The sequence below is a fragment of the Salvelinus namaycush genome, chromosome 35 (genome assembly GCF_016432855.1).
Source record: "Salvelinus namaycush isolate Seneca chromosome 35, SaNama_1.0, whole genome shotgun sequence".
Classification (NCBI taxonomy): Eukaryota; Metazoa; Chordata; class Actinopteri; order Salmoniformes; family Salmonidae; genus Salvelinus; species Salvelinus namaycush.
Window position 1 is genome coordinate 19,973,431 of NC_052341.1, and position 16,892 is coordinate 19,990,322.

A 16,892-nucleotide genomic window follows, 5' to 3' on the forward strand; every position below is an offset into this window, starting at 1 on the left:
CATGGAGTGTAATGTGAAGGGGCTGTTGTTGAGGTGGGCAATCAGTTGTTCTGCTACACACTTTTCAACAACCTTTGACACCACAGGTAGTATACTAATGGGCCTGTAGTTACTCACGTCAGCAGGGTCGCCCGATTTAAAGATGGCCGTTATTATGGCTGACTTCCATACCCTTGGAAACACCCGAGACCAATAGATGTGTTGGTGACCTTAGTAATGGGGCCAATGAGTGACTCTTTGTAGTTTTTAAGAAAGGTAGAGTCCAGCCCAAACACATCTTTGGCTTTAGAGTTCTTTAGTGAGCTAATCACCTTGTTCACCTTTGACTCAGAAACCTCCCTTATGATGAAGACAGGTTGAGTGTCATTTACTAGCACTGAGCCCCAGAAACCAGTGGAGGGGTTCTGTGTCAGTACCCTGACAGAGTCAATAAAGTAGGAATTGAAGGCTATTGCTATTTCGACTGCATCCTGTGTTAGATTGTTATTCACCATGATTTCTAGTCTTTTTGCACTGTTAACTTTTTTAGATTCTCCCAGATCAATTTAGATTTTCCCTTTGCTTCACCAATTATGTTAATAAAAAAGTTTGCCTTGGCCTGTCTGATTTCTTTCATCACCTTATTTCTCAACATGGTAAACCTACGTCTGTCATGCTCTAATTTGGATTTTAGGGCTATTTTTAGAGCATAATCTCATTCTTTCATCAATTTCCAGATTTCTCCATTTAGCCAAGGAAGAGTGCTCTTTTGGATTTGATTTTCTTTAGAAACCATTTATTGTAGTCTGGATTGTGAATAGAAAAACCTGACTATCAGCTTCCACGTCTGTATAGGACAAGAGATCATTCCAGTTAATTCCCTTAATTGCGTTTTCAAAATAGTTTAATTCACTCTTAGGTATTCTTAGTTGATCTGGCTTTCTAACAGTAGAGAGGTTAAACCTGCTCTTAGACAGCTTTCTGGCTATAAGTGTCAGATTATGATCAGATAGCCCAGTAACCATATTGAATGACTTAGTCACTCTGTCTCTGGTTAATTACTGAACACCAAATCAATCTGTGTTTTAGAGCAACAAGTCACCCTGGTTGGCCCTTTATTAACTAGCTGTGTAAAGTCAAAGGTATTAGTGATCCGTTTGAGGGTTTTCCTACAAGACTTGTCTTCATAATTAATATTAAAATCTCCCATTAAGATTACCTCTTTCCCAAAATCACATTCCCTAAACATGTTATTAAACTGATCAAAAAACACTTTTGGTGGAAGGTGGCCTATACATTCCAATAAGGGTAAAAGACATTTGGGGAGACAGTGTAACGTTCAGGCCAATACATTCTAGTTCATTATCACATGACCACTTAATTTGTTTACATCGGATATGTTATTTAATGTAAATCATCACACCCCCTCCTCTTCCTTCAAACCTGTCTCTCCTGAAAACATTGTAGCCGGGCACAATCAAAGCAGCATATGGAGAGTTTTTATGGAGCCATGTCTCTGAGAGGCAGAGGAATTCAAGGTTGGAGTCTGTGAGTAGATGTTGAATTTGATCACTTTTTGGAATGACACTACGAATGTTCAAGTGCCCCCCTAGTAGTCCATTGGGCTTAGCTCGTGGGTCCCAGATGACTCGAGAGTGATTGACACATTGAAAAAAGGAAAATTTTCTGTTTTCTGACGGCTGGGTTTAGGCCGTTTTGTTTCGTTTTGATTAGGGGCAGTTCGGTAGCGCAATTAACAATCCCTCCCGCCTGCACTGGATGCGGGGAACTAATTAAAACAGCTTGCGTCCCAGAAGCAAAGTCAGGGATCGCATATAGCGACTTGGGTATGTTTGAAGAGTCAAAATCTATCCTGGAGCCGGGTGGGTCGAGAGAAACCATGGGACCATAGCACTCACCCACTTCCACAGCGGCGACGATCAGTGGACGAGGCCATCCACTGCTTTCCACTCCGGTGAGTATCGCTGGCTCGGTGATGTTAGGCCCAGGATTGAGTTGCACATCCCCGGAGAGTAGGAGGGTAGTGAACAGGTAGTTTAAAAGTTTCCGATAAATGTTGGACTTGTGTTTGTTACGCCGAAGCTGTTCAGTGGAATAGGGAGCGAGGTAGACTTGGCCATTATTCAGAACATTATGGTATGCTGTGTACTGTTCGCTCCCGTGGAACGGTGAACCAATGTGTTTGGTGTTGATATTCTCTGGTAGTAGACTGATTGTGTCATCCCAGCAAGGACGCACTGAGATTATCAGTAGAGCAGCTACATAACTGACAATCATGGCAAAGTATTGGAGATAAAACACATAATTGAGCTTTAACTCTTTGCATGAGTTACTTAGCTGGGGTCGGCGTACACCTGATGTTTTAGATATTATAACAGCATTCGTATGAGAAGCGGCACTTGCCGCACCACCCTGTCTTCCGTCCGCCATTATCCTGTTAATTGAAGTTCTGCCTTCCAGTTACTGGCCCCAAACTCTAACCAGTAGGCTACCTGCCGCCAATGTGTAGCATTGGGGAAAGTATTGGTATGTGTTAATTGTAGGGGTGGCTATGGGGCTGGGGATCAGAAATGTCCCATGTGAAAGAGTCAGATGAAGGTTTCCAGGGTTAGAGGAGTGCAGAAATTGTCATATGCTGAGGCAGTGAAGAAAGTAGAGGAAGATGGGTCAAGGGGGAGGGATCCTGAGAGGAGTGGTGTGAGTAGTAGATCTGTACCAGTACAGAGAGACAGGCCAACAAGTGATATATGTTTCAGTAAAATTTGATTTTTAGCATTGATAGCAATGGTTATCAACTGTACTGCAGGGATGGAACGTAAGTCGCAGAAAATTGAGGTTGTGGTGGCAGCTGCAGAGAGGTATTTGGGTGTAGGAGACTTGACATCAGAAGAGTCAAATCAAATAAATGTGTATTTGTCACATGCGCCGAAAACAACAGGTGTAGACCTTACAGTGAAATGCTTACTTACAAGCCCTTAACCAACAATGCAGTTTTAAGAAAATACCCCCCCAAATAAATAAGAGATAAGAATAACAAATAATTGAAGAGCAGCAGTAAATAACAATAGCAGGGCTATATACAGGTGTACCGGTACAGAGTCAATGTGCGGGGCACCGGTGTCAAGGTAATTGAGGTAGTATGTACATGTAGGTAGAGTTATTAACGTGACTATGCATAAATAATAACAGAGAGTAGCATCAGCGTAGAAAGGGGGGGGTGCAAACAGTCTGGGTAGCCATTTGATTAGATGTTCAGGAGTCTTATGGCTTGGGGGTAGAAGCTGTTTAGAAGCCTCTTGGACCTAGACTTGGTGCTCCTGAGGGGAATAGGTTTTGTCATGCCCTCTTCAAGACTGTCTTGGTGTGCTTGGACCATGTAAGTTTGTTGGTGATGTGGACGCGAAGGAACTTGAAGCTTTCAACCTGCTCCACTACAGCCCCGTCGATGAGAATGGGGGTGTGCTCGGTCCTCCTTTTCCTGAAGTCCACAATCATCTCCTTTGTCTTGATCACGTTGAGGGAGAGGTTGTTGTCCTGGTACCACACGGTCAGGTCTCTGACCTCCTCCCTATAGGCTGTCTCATCATTGTCGGTGATCAGGCCTAGCACTGTTGTGTCATCGGCAAACTTAATGATGGTGTTGGAGTCGTGCCTGGCCGTGCAGTCATGAGTGAACAGGGAGTACAGGAGGGGACTGAGCACGCACCCCTGAGAGGCCCCTGTGTTGAGGATCAGCGTGGCGGATGTGTTGCTACCTGCCCTTACCACCTGGGGGCGGCCCGTCAGGAATTCCAGGATCCAGTTGCAGAGGGAGGTGTTTAGTCCCAGGGTCCTTAGCTTAGCGATGAGATTGGTGTTGAACTCTGAGCTGTAGTCAATGAATAGCATTCTCACATAGGTGTTCCTTTTATCTTGGTGTGAAAGGGCAGTGTGGAGTGCAATAGAGATTGCACCATCTGTGGATCTGTTGGGGCGGTATGCAAATTGGAGTGGGTGTAGGGTTTCTGGGATAATGGTGTTGGTGTGAGTCATGACCAGCCTTTCAAAGCATTTCATGGCTACAGAGGTTGTAGTCGTTTAGGCAGGTTACCTTAGTGTTCTTGGGCACAAGTGAGCATAAAGTTATTTGGCTCGTGTCACTGGGCAGCTCTTGGCTGTGCTTCCCTTTGTAGTCTAATAGTTTGCAAGCCCTGCCACATCTGACGAGCGTCGGAGCCAGTTTAGTACGATTCGATCTTAGTCCTGTATTGAAGCTTTGCCTGTTTGATGGTTCGTCGGAGGGCATAGCGTGATTTCTTATAAGCTTACGGGTTAGAGTACCGCTCCTGGAAAGCGGCAGCTCTACCCTTTAGCTCAGTGCGAATGCTGCATGTAATCCATGGCTTCTGGTTGGGGTATGTACGTACAGTCACTGTGGGGACGACGTCATCGATGCACTTATTGATGTGGTGTACTCCTCAGTGCCATCGGAAGAATCCAGGAACAAATTCCAAACAGTCCTGTAGCTTAGCATCTGCTTCATCTGACCACTTTGTTATAGACCGAGTCACTTGTGCTTCCTGCTTTAATTTGTGCTTGTAAGCAGGAATCAGGAGTATAGTGTTATGGTCAAATTTGCCAAATGGAGGGCGAGGGAAAGCTTTGGGGAGTGTTAAGTGGTGGTGTCCCATCCTTTCAGGTTGTTGGCCTGAAGTAGGAATAAATATATTTAAATAGTGGATTAGGGTGGTATTATTTTTGTGAGTGTAGTGTTAGATGGTAGGGTATTTGTTTATTTATTTATTTTCAAGCAAGGTATAAGGGAGTTGTACTCCAGTGTAGTAGGTGGCGGTAATGCAACATTTATAGGATGCCAACCGCTCTTAAACCTCATCGAAGAAGAACACATACATTGTAGGCACCGGATGTTGAAGACTGGCAAGCTCCTTCAGCCGAGCAGTGGTAGCTAAATAATGCCAATTTAACCGAATTTCTTGCATATGTTATGTGACAGTAGTTAAATGATTTAACTGCTTCTTATATCAATTCTTCCATCTACTATAGAGTTTGGCCAACTGGCTTGTCAAGTTGTTTTGCCCGGCAGCAAAGCTACGGTCAAAGTTATACAGTATTAGCAACTAGCTAACGTTAGCCACATTGGAACAGCTGATGCATTTGGTGTTGCAGAGAATACCGTTTTTTTTTTTTTAAATATTAACAACAGGGACTTTTGTATGAGGTGTGAAACTGTTAGATGGCTGCCCGACAACCCTTCACAGATTTAGACACTGCCGACGAAGCAGTGAGGTCGACTTGTGACGATGCAACGACATGCAAAAGGTAGCTAGCTAGCTAGATTCATAACATGTACAAGCTGCTGCTTAACTAGGTGATCCGAATTGCGACATTGTTGCTGTGCGTTTGCAACACGTTAATTGCCTCCCCCAGTTGTAGCCACCTGCTTACCATCAACATGAAAAGTGTATATATTGAACCACATAGTGGTGGAATAAATAATCAGCTTGCCATTAGTATTTATTCAGATTTTACACAGTAAATGACACAATAAGACTTATTTCATAAATGGGAGTGTAGTATTTTTTTATACTGCATTTGGACATGCAATATTTACCATTTGTTTGATTTTCAGATATGCAACCAGTAAAGGCTACTGGACGGACCCCTATGTCCAGTATTTTGTGAGGTCGGTAGGGGAACGAAAAGCTCCAGAAATTAACAGAGGCAAGTCAATGTTGGCCAGAGACAAAAACACATTTATTTAATTTTTTGGCGTGAAGAAGGCTTGCTTAATACTGTATTACTAAATCTTTGTTGTCCTCTGTTAGGCTACTATGCCCGCGTGCAGGGAATGAACTACCTCCTGGATGCCTTCCTCAGGAAAACAAAGTGTGACTGTCAGATAGTGAACCTGGGGGCAGGGCTGGACACCACTTTCTGGAGGCTAAAGGTACAGTCTAATAATCCCATTAAAGAAATGCATTAATCTTAGAGTACAATTCATGCTTGGTCTTGGTTTTTACTTGCATTGTCTTTCATTTGTCATTTGTATGTTTTTAGGATGAAAACCTCATGCCTAGAAAATACTTTGAAGTTGACTTTCCAATGATTGCTGCCAGGAAAATACACAACATAAAGTAAGACGTTCTACTTTTTCTCTTTTAGAATAATTCATATACATCAGTTTTTGGTTTAATTTGTTTTGATGTCACTGTGGTCTCAGTAATGTCAGAAATTGACCTGTAGAGGGAAGCAGATCCTGTCTATAAACACTTTTGGAAATAGTCTGTCCAGCTACACTTGTAGTGTGATAATCTGTTAATAAGAAACAGTAGTTATAATGTTGTGAACCTTCTCTTCAGGACAAAACCACCACTGTCAAAACCTCTCATTGAGACCCACTCCACAGACTCACTATTACTAGGTAATGAAGTAAAATACATTGGCTGATACAAATCAACATAATTGTATGTAATTGTCTCTTGTGGTAACATTTGATATTCACCTAGTCTTCATTTGTATTGTCTGTGTCTGTTTCAGATGGCCACAGTCTAGACTCAGACAGGTACTGCATCATCGGTGCTGACCTTAGGGACATCCCAGGCCTAGATGACAAACTGAAGAAGTTCCACCTCAACCCAGAGTCAGTGAAAATAACATTATATTGAACATGTTTGGCCTAGCATTCACCGTTGCACTATTTTTATTTAATTTTGTTGGACAGCTTTGCAAGAGTCTAGCCATTTGAGGTAGCAGTATCCAACCTTATCAGTGGATCACCAGTTTTGCTGTAGGTCTACAGTAGGATGTTTGGCATGCTATTGATGTCTTGGGCTGACAGTGTTCTTTCCCTGTACCTAACTCGTATTTATGGTCTTGGCCAGACGTGGCTGAGTGTTTGGCAGTCAGTTCCTGATGACAACGATCATACACTTGGGTGCTCTTTGATTTTCCATACTTTCCACCTGTGTGTCAAAGAGCCCTATCTCCTTTGATCTCAGCCTATGAGACTTGGAAAAGCCGCCATAGTCACTGGCCCAGTGTCAACCAAGGGTTCTTTTTTTTTGTTGAGCTTACTGTTTTAGTGCATGTATTAACGTCTTCCTGTGAGGTCTGGTCTACCAGCCAAGCCTCAATGACGTTAGAATTTTTTTTTTTGTGGATTCAAGTGTCTTCTAAAATGTCTGCCACTTGTGCCAAAGGCTCTGTGGATGTGGTGTTTTATGTCACAGATTCTGACATTCAAGGGAGAAATTAAGCAGATGTAACAAAGGTGAAATAGACAACATTTATTTGCATGTAGGATGCATCCCAGACATAAAATGTATACCTTTTTTTACATGCAGAACTGATTAGGAATCCTCTGGCTTTTTCTAACTTGGGGATGTTTTGTTCTCTTTCTAGGTTGCCTACGTTGTTCCTGTCAGAGTGTGTGCTGGTCTACATGACTCCAGATCAGTCATCCAAGCTGGTGAACTGGGCCTCAGTCACCTTCCACACAGCCATGTTCGTCAACTATGAGCAGGTAAAGGATGAACAAGATCAGACACATTCTATGGCGAGATAGAATGCCTCTGCTGATTCCATCTATATTGCTGAACGTCTAGGCTAATTGTTTCTCTCTCTTTCTAGGTGAACATGCTGGATCGTTTTGGCCAGGTGATGATTGAGAATCTGCAGCGTCGTCAGTGTAATCTGGCAGGAGTGGAGGTGTGTCAGTCACTGGAATCGCAGGTACAGCACCCTCAACCGTACAGCAACTTTACAACAACACTTTAAAACACCTTTGTATTAGATCAGAAGTGACGTTACAGAATTAGCTAAATAAATCTGAAGGCAGCAGTGATTATGGAGCACAGTTAGATAAGGTTCACTTTGTGACGCAAACACTGTGTATACATGCTGAATGGGTGTCTTCCAGGCCTGCATAGAGCAACACACTTGTGATTAGAAGACCACAATTCTGTATTTACAGCAGCTGTGTCAGTCTCCAGATCTCTGTCTGTGGAACCAAACTTAAGGTCTCAGGGCCGAAGACTTATGAGGTCACTTGGTCAAGAGTTTCGCTTCTTTTTGAAAGTTTCACAGTCAGTATGACTTAAATCCGTTGCTTGTAAATATTCAGCATTGAAACTTGATCAAATGTCACCCCAAACATATAGGTACTCAATCATGACAATTGAACAACAAATCCCAAGTGTTGGTTTTGTGCAAGACATGTCCTGAAGTGAAACATGCTTGCATTTGTAGAAAGAGCGCTTCCTAAAGACGGGCTGGGAGAATGCAGATGCTCTGGACATGATGACTGTGTACAGTGTTATACCTCAGGATGATGTGGCAAGGTAAGACACTTAAGTGTTAATGCTATCGAAGCCAGTGTTTGGAGGATATATTGGCACGGGTGTTGTTAGTCGAGGGCCTTCAAACCGTGCCAATATATCCTCCAAACACTGGCTTCGAGGACATTATCCCATTTATACAACATATTCAAATAATATTTTAATTATTTTTTATTTATTTATTTATAGAATTTCATCCTTCCACGAGTCACTTTTATAATGTTTACATATTTTGCATTACTCATCTCATGTGTGTATACTGTATTCTATTCTACTGTATTTGTCTGCCGCTCCTACATTACTCATCCAAATATTTATATATTCTTAATTCCATTCCTTTAGATTTGTGTGTATTGTTGTGAAATGGTTAGATATTACTGCAGTGTTGGAGCTAGAAACAAGCATTTTGCTACAACCGCAATAACATCTACTAAATATGTGTATGTGACCAATAACATCTGCTAAACATGTGTATGTGACCAATAACATCTGCTAAACATGTGTATGTGACCAATAACATCTGCTAAACATGTGTATGTGAACAATAACATCTGCTAAACATGTGTATGTGACCAATAACATCTGCTAAACATGTGTATGTGACCAATAACATCTGCTAAACATGTGTATGTGACCAATAACATCTGCTAAACATGTGTGTGACCAATAACATCTGCTAAACATGTGTGTGTGACCAATAACATCTGCTAAACATGTGTGTGTGACCAATAACATCTGCTAAACATGTGTGTGTGACCAATAACATCTGCTAAACATGTGTGTGTGACCAATAACATCTGCTAAACATGTGTGTGTGACCAATAACATCTGCTAAACATGTGTGTGTGTGACCAATAACATCTGCTAAACATGTGTGTGTGTGACCAATAACATCTGCTAAACATGTGTGTGTGTGACCAATAACATCTGCTAAACATGTGTGTGTGTGACCAATAACATCTGCTAAACATGTGTGACCAATAACATCTGCTAAACATGTGTGACCAATAACATCTGCTAAACATGTGTGACCAATAACATCTGCTAAACATGTGTGACCAATAACATCTGCTAAACATGTGTGACCAATAACATCTGCTAAACGTGTGTGACCAATAACATCTGCTAAACATGTGTGACCAATAACATCTGCTAAACGTGTGTGACCAATAACATCTGCTAAACGTGTGTGACCAATAACATCTGCTAAACGTGTGTGACCAATAACATCTGCTAAACGTGTGTGACCAATAACATCTGCTAAACGTGTGTGACCAATAACATCTGCTAAACGTGTGTGACCAATAACATCTGCTAAACGTGTGTGACCAATAACATCTGCTAAACGTGTGTGACCAATAACATCTGCTAAACGTGTGTGACCAATACAATGTTATTTTATTTATATAGTCCCGAAACAAATATAGGGTTGCTACCCAATCTGACTGGTCGTTCGTTCTATTGGGTCGGTTGCCAGAGACACGACCCAGTCGTTCGTTCTAAATGTTCCATTGCTATACCTGCTGGCAACTTTCTTATCCCTTGCTTGCTAGCTGGCTAACTTACAGTCACGTCAAACCGTGCAGACAGAATAACAACAGTAGCTGCATTTGTTTAAGCTGTTTTCTAGTGACATTTATTTGGATACATCCATAACAATGAGCTAATGAGGCACGATTTTACCTGGCATAGAAAATGTGCTCTCTTGTCAGGACACTGTTCAGAGTACACCGCTAACACAACTTCAAACTGAAGCAGGAAAGACTGCAAACTAGCTGCACTTCGTTTCGTTTGACCTTTTTCCGATTGTATATTCTTTGTGTATATATATCCATAAAAATGATGCCAGCTGATTAATGATTTAGACTGGCTGAGAAACACTGCCTGCCTCTCGTCACGACCCCTACACGTTCATTACTATGGGACAGTTGGAAATCGAAATTTGAAAATTTCGAGAGACAGACAGCAAGGTTTATACAAATCTCTGCTGTTGAAAACTAAATGTTAGTCTAAAAAATGTGAGATAATGTCTAGATTTTTATAGTGGAGATCAAGTTTAACTTTCCTGGCTGGGCTGATGAGAGTCGATTGGGCAGTCAGATGGAACAGAGTAAATAGGCATTTTAACGTCAAAGATTCAGCCGGTGGTAACTTGTGGAATAGACACTGGCTGGAATGTGCTTTTACCCAATCATCATTCAGGATTAGACCCACCTGTTGTATAAAGTCTGTTCAATACATTAGGCATCATGTTATTTCTCCGTTGTCAGTTTCACATTGTTTAGCTCAATTTTACTTTTATTTTTTTGTTAAACTCTTTATTTCGTTTCTCCATCTTTTTTTTAATACAGAATAGAGCGTCTGGAATTTCTGGATGAGAAGGAACTTCTGCAGCAGCTCCTCCAACATTACAGTATCTGCTGGGCCACCAAGGACAAGCTCAAGCTAGGTACATATGGGTTAGAGTACTGCCACAAAGTTCATTTTTAAGTCTTTACATTTGGATACAGAACATTGTTTTTAATTTATATCACTGTTCTTTATAAGATCACCAATGACACTATCGTCTGCTTGTTCCAGGACTCTCACAAGTTGCTTTCTGAACCTGGACTGGACCGTCTGTCTTAAGCCTGTTTCTCTGTGCCATGATCAACACCACCATGTAAGGAAGAAGGAACCCGTTAACATCAGACTCCAGTCCTGTCTGTCTTTGCTTCAAATAAAGTGTGGGAAACTTCTGGCATCAGCAGAATTCTACTTAATGTGTTTCCTTTGCATCCCATAAGTGCACCCACTGTCTCCCAGCATGTTTTTGTGAAAGAAAAGAGAGGTTTGTGCTGGAAATGTGATATGAATGACAAGACACTGGAAAGGACAGTATCCCTAGACTTCATTTCATTGTTTCTAATGTACCTTCAGACAACATTGAGCAGGTTTGCTGGATGTTGGAGAAAGTACAAGCCAGGTACCGGTCAAGTTTTTAATGTGCCATTGCCGTTTTGTGAACTAAAATGTTTATGTATTAAGACAATAGAAATGTTTTGCCAAGACCGATAGTTTCGTACAAATAGAAATGGAAAGTTAATACATCGAATGCACTTAAAGATTTCTTTGATTCAATTAGGAAATTGCTGGATTTGCAATAGCAATAGATACATTTGCATGTAACAAGGATTCTAGTCTGAAAGAAATAAGTGGCATTTTCAATCAGAGCAAACTAATTTCAAGTCCTTGCAGGTGATACAACAGTACCAATGACACGACAATGCAGGTCTATAGAGGTTGAATAAAGCTGTTAATATGTGTTTGAAAACCTGACCTCCATTTCATTACCTATGGTCAACAGACTGTGCATTAGATGCCATGAAAGTCAATGTCATTTCCACATGGAAAACACATTAAATAGTTTGAGTCACCCTCTGAGACCCCTATGTCCTTCTGGTCAGATCCTGTGTTTTACAGAGAAACATTTACCCAATATGACCTTGTGTGGTATGGATACAGATAGCAGCACTGAAGACATAGTGATGTTAGAGAGATGTTTATAACACATATACAGTGTCTAGTTAGTCTACACACCCCTTGCAGTCTTCACATTTTGCTGCCTTAAAATGTAACCCCAAAAATTGATTAAATTACTTTTTTTCCTCCCAATGTACTCAACCTACAAATTATAGAACATTTTCAAAATGACTTGTAAATCAATAAAAATTAGGGTGACATATAGTGGGGTTTGAACATTTTTACACCCTTCATAGAGATGAGCAATAATCACTGCATAAAATAACTCAAATATTGAGCTTTATTGAATGCTCATAATATTGGGAAATTATTTTATACTAATATAATTGCTCAGAGAACGAGCTTTTGTTTAACAAGTTATAATTTTTTTTCCTCAAAGGTAGGGGGTCAAAATTATAAAAGTAGTTAAAGTTCAGTATTTGGTCCCATATTCCTATCGCACAACAACTACAAGCTTGTGACTCTACAAACTTGGATGCATTTGCAGTTAGTTATGGTTTTTCAGCTTATTTTGTGCCCAATATAAATAAATGTTAAGTCATTGTCATTTTTTTATGAATAGAATATGTTTCTAAACACACATCAATGTGGATGCTACCATGATTACGGATAAACCTGAAAAATTGTGAATGATGAGTAAGAAAGAGGTCAAAGATCATATCCCCAAGACATGTTAAACTCTCACAATTACCAATAACGGGAGGTTAGCATGGGGGTATGATCTTTGAACTCTGAAACACAACCAAAACGAACTGCAAATGCATCCAACAAGCTTAGAGTGTCACAAGTTTGTATTCATTGCATGCAACGAATATGGGACCAAATACGTTATTTATAAAAAATCTTTAGGGATGTCAATCATTTGAACCCCTACCTCTTCGGGAGAAAAAATATATTACTTGAGCAATTGTATTAGTATAACATCATATAATTTCACAAATTTGTTATCATACAATATCTCAGTATTTGAATTATTTATTTTATCGAGTCATTATTGCTCATCTTTATCAAGGGTGTTATTAATTTCGGACTCCACTATATTCATTGTTTTTGTCAAAATTGCTCAAGCTCAGCAAATTTTGTTGGTCATTGAAGGACAGCAATATTAAAATCTTGTCCTTGATTCGCACACTGATTTATGTCAGGACAGAGACTGGAACATTCAGAAACACAACACCTATTGGAAAGCCATCTGGTGTGTCTTTGGCATTCAAATATGTGTAATTGTCCCGCAAAAAAAAAAGATTCAGAAGACTGAGGCAGGGTTTCTTCAAACGTTTTATCTGGGCTTTGCTCCTTTCATATTTATTTTAATCTTGACAAACCCCCCAGTCCCTGCCGATGGCAAAAATACCCATAACATGATGCTGCCATCACAATACAGGAATATGGTGCAATGGCATGTTGTACATGGTCCCTGACAACAAAACAAAAAAATGTCCCTCTGGTGCCAGAGTCATGAATTAGCCACAACTGTCATTGGCAGGATACTGCCTGCGGCTGACGTTGGTGACTCACCACTCAGGCAATCAAAGTATTTTAAATTGCAAGGCAATGGCTACCACGGTGGAGCAGGAGCGGGGCCCATTAAGGATCTGTAGGCAGGGGCAGGCTGGGCCCAGAGATGAGGTCAGGAAGTTTCTCAGGTGCAAGGGACAGAGGGTATTTTAGTGCAGGAGGCGGGCAGCCACCCAGAGCTGGAAACAGCAGGCCCCCTGGGTCAGGAAACAGTGGGCCCCCCAGGTCAAGGGGCTGATAGAGATAGATGGCCTAGAACTAGGGCAGGAGGTTTAGTGCGTAGCTGACTGCTTGCTGACTGAGGCTGGAGGCAGCTGACCAACTAAGGGCAGAGAGTGCAGACCTAGTGGGGCAGAGAACCTAAAGCCTGGCGGAGCAGCGGACTAGGGGCTGAGTAAAACTGGAGACAGCGAAACTAGAATGGCTGAAGGGTGGGAGCCTACTGTAGTGCTGAAAACTTTTGTCCCGACAGGGAAACTCTCTGGGCTAGGAGAGTGGGAAAGCTCTGGGCCTACTTGGAGAAACTGGAAGCTCGAACACTAGGGTGGCAGCTGTGATTAGGATCCCCATTACTGAATTTTTGTATTCTGTTAAGTGAGTGTGGAAGAGGTGAAAAATGATTGACAAGCCACCTGGGTCAATGACAATGACAAGCCACCTGGGTCTGACAACTTGGACAGAAAATTACTGAGGATAATAGCGGACGATATTACCATCCTATTTGCCACTAGAAAGTGTGCCCTCGGGGCTGGAAGGAAGCAAAAGTAATTCCGCTTCCTAAGAATAGTAAAGCCCACTTTACTGGTTCAAATAGCCGACCAATAAGCCTGTTACCAACCCTTAGTAAAACTGTGTTTGACCAGATACAATGCTATTTTACAGTAAACAAATTGACAACAGACTTTTAGCACGCTTATAGGGAAGGACATTCAACATGCACAGCACCTACACAAATGACTGATGATTGGCTGAGAGAAATTGATGGGGGGGCTGTTTTGTTAGACTTCAGTGCAGCGTTTGACATTATCGGTCATGTTCTGCAGCTGATTAGGCCCTTTACTTTTTTCAATCTTTACTAACGACATGCTACTGGCTTTCAGTAAAGCCATTGTGTCTATGTAAGCCGATGACCCAACACTATACACTTCAGCTACTACCAGGGTTGGGTAGGCTACTTTCTAAATGTAATCCGTTACAGTTACTAGTTACCTGTCCAGAATTGTAATCAGTAACATAACTTTTGGATTACACAAACTCGGTAATGTAATATGAGTACATTCAGCTACTTTTAAATTACTTTCCCCTTAAGAGGCATTAGAAGAAGACAAAAATGTATGTTACCAATTGAACGACATCTGTTGCAGGATAAATCAATGTTAAAGTTTACATAACTGGCCATAAATGGATGTAAAATGTTACTTTATGGATTGGTTATGTAGGCGTCTTCTAACCTATCGTTTTCTACTCCATATAATATGATTAAATTATATCTTTACATTAAAAACCATAGTCTATCAGAATTCCAGTCATTCCAATAAAATGTTATACCCCTTGATCTTCAAGACTAGGACTTGGAAATATGGAAGTATAGATTAGCCAAATTGTTTTACCTGAGCATAACCCCAAAACTATGGACTTATTAGCCAGTCCTACTCTGTTGTTTATGATTTTGTTGTCATAGAGGACTTATGAACATATGGAATCACGTAGTAACCAAAAATATATTTTATATTTGAGATTCTTCAAAGTAGCCACCTGCTGCAGTGATGACAGCTTTGCACACTCTGGCATTCTCTCAACCAGCTTCACGAGGTAGACACCTGGAATGCATTTCAATTAACAGGTGTGCCTTGTAAAAAGTTAATTTGTGGAATTTCTTTCCTTCTTAATGCGTTTGAGCCAGTCACTTGTGTTGTGACAAGGTAGGAGTGGTAAAAGACCAAGTCTATATTTTTATTTATTTAACTAGGCAAGTCAGTTAAGAACAAATTCTTATTTACAATGACAGACTACCAAAAGGCCTTTTGGTAGGGGGCTGGGATTAAAAATAAAATATAAATATAGGACAAAACATATATCACGAAAAGAGAGACAACACAACACTACATAAAGAGAGACCTAAGACAACAACATAACAAGGCAGCAACACATGACAACACAGTATAGTAGCAACACAACATTTCAACAACATGGTAGCAACACAACATGGTAGCAGCACAAAACATGGTACAAACATTATTAGGCACAGACAACAGCACAAAGGGCAAGAAGGTAGAGACAACAATACATCACGCAAAGCAGCCACAACTGTCAGTAAGAGTGTCCATGATTGAGTCTTTGAATGAAGAGATTGAGATAAAACTGTCCAGTTTATGTATTTGTTGCAGCTCATTCCAGTCGTTAGCTGCAGGGAACTGAGAAGACGAGCGACCCAGGGATGTGTGTGCTTTCGGGACCTTTAACAGGATGTGACTGGCAGAACGGGTGTTGTATGTGGAGGATGAGGGCTGCAGTAGATATCTCAGATAGGGGGGAGTGAGGCCTAAGAGGTTTTTATAAATAAGCATCAACCAGTGGGTCTTTCAATGGAGATGACCAGTTTACAGAGGAGTATAGAGTGCAGTGATGAGTCCTATAAGGAGCATTGGTTGCAAATCTGATGGCCAAATGGTAAAGAATATCTTGCCGCTCGAGAGCACCCTTACCTGCTGATCTATAAATGTCTCCGTAATTTAGCATGGGTAGGATGGTCATCTGAATCAGGGTTAGTTTGGTAGCTGGGGTGAAAGAGGAGCGATTACAATAGAGGAAACCAAGTCTAGATTTAACTTTAGCCTGCAGCTTTGATATGTGCTAAGAGAAGGACAGTGTACTGTCTGGCCATACTCCCAAGTACTTGTATGAGGTGACTACCTCAAGCTCTAAACCCTCAGAGGTAGTAATCACACCTGTGGGGAGAGAGGCATTCTTCTTACCAAACCACATGACCTTTGTTTTGGAGGTGTTCAGAACAAGGTTAAGGGTAGAGAAAGCTTGTTGAAGAACATTTAACACAAAATCCGGGGAGGCCAGCTGAGTATAAGACTGTATCATCTGCATATAAATGAATGAGAGAGCTTCCTACTGCCTGAGCTGCGTTGTTGATGTAAATTGAGAAGAGCGTGAGGCCTAGGATTGAGCCTTGGGATACTCCCTTGGTGACAGGCAGTGGCTGAGACAGCAGATTTTTTTACTTTGTACACTGCACTCAGAGAGGTAGTTAGCAAACCAGGCCAAAGACCCCTCAGAGACACCAATACTCCTTAGCCGGCCCACAAGAATGGAATGGTCTCTCATATGAAAAGCTTTGGCCAAGTCAATAAAAATAGCAGCACAACATTGCTTAGAGTAAAGGGCAATGGTGACATCATTGTGGACCTTTAAGGTTGCAGTAACACATCCATAACCTGAGCGGAAACCAGATTGCATACCAGAGAGAATACTAATCGACATCAAGAAAGCCAGTCAGTTGATTAT

The 16,892-nt window shown here is 41.2% G+C and overlaps 1 protein-coding gene across 1 annotated transcript; it reads left to right on the plus strand.

The window, feature by feature from the left end:
• The first annotated feature begins 4,892 nt into the window (after positions 1–4,892).
• lcmt1 (leucine carboxyl methyltransferase 1) lies at positions 4,893–11,649 on the plus strand. The gene is made up of 11 exons (XM_038974811.1): positions 4,893–5,319; positions 5,630–5,721; positions 5,826–5,947; positions 6,058–6,134; positions 6,360–6,421; positions 6,538–6,640; positions 7,402–7,522; positions 7,630–7,731; positions 8,248–8,339; positions 10,688–10,785; positions 10,917–11,649. The coding sequence occupies exons 1-11, from the start codon at positions 5,234–5,236 to the stop codon at positions 10,937–10,939; spliced, it is 978 nt and encodes a 325-aa protein (XP_038830739.1). The 5' UTR covers positions 4,893–5,233; the 3' UTR covers positions 10,940–11,649.
• Positions 11,650–16,892: the final 5,243 nt, after the last annotated feature.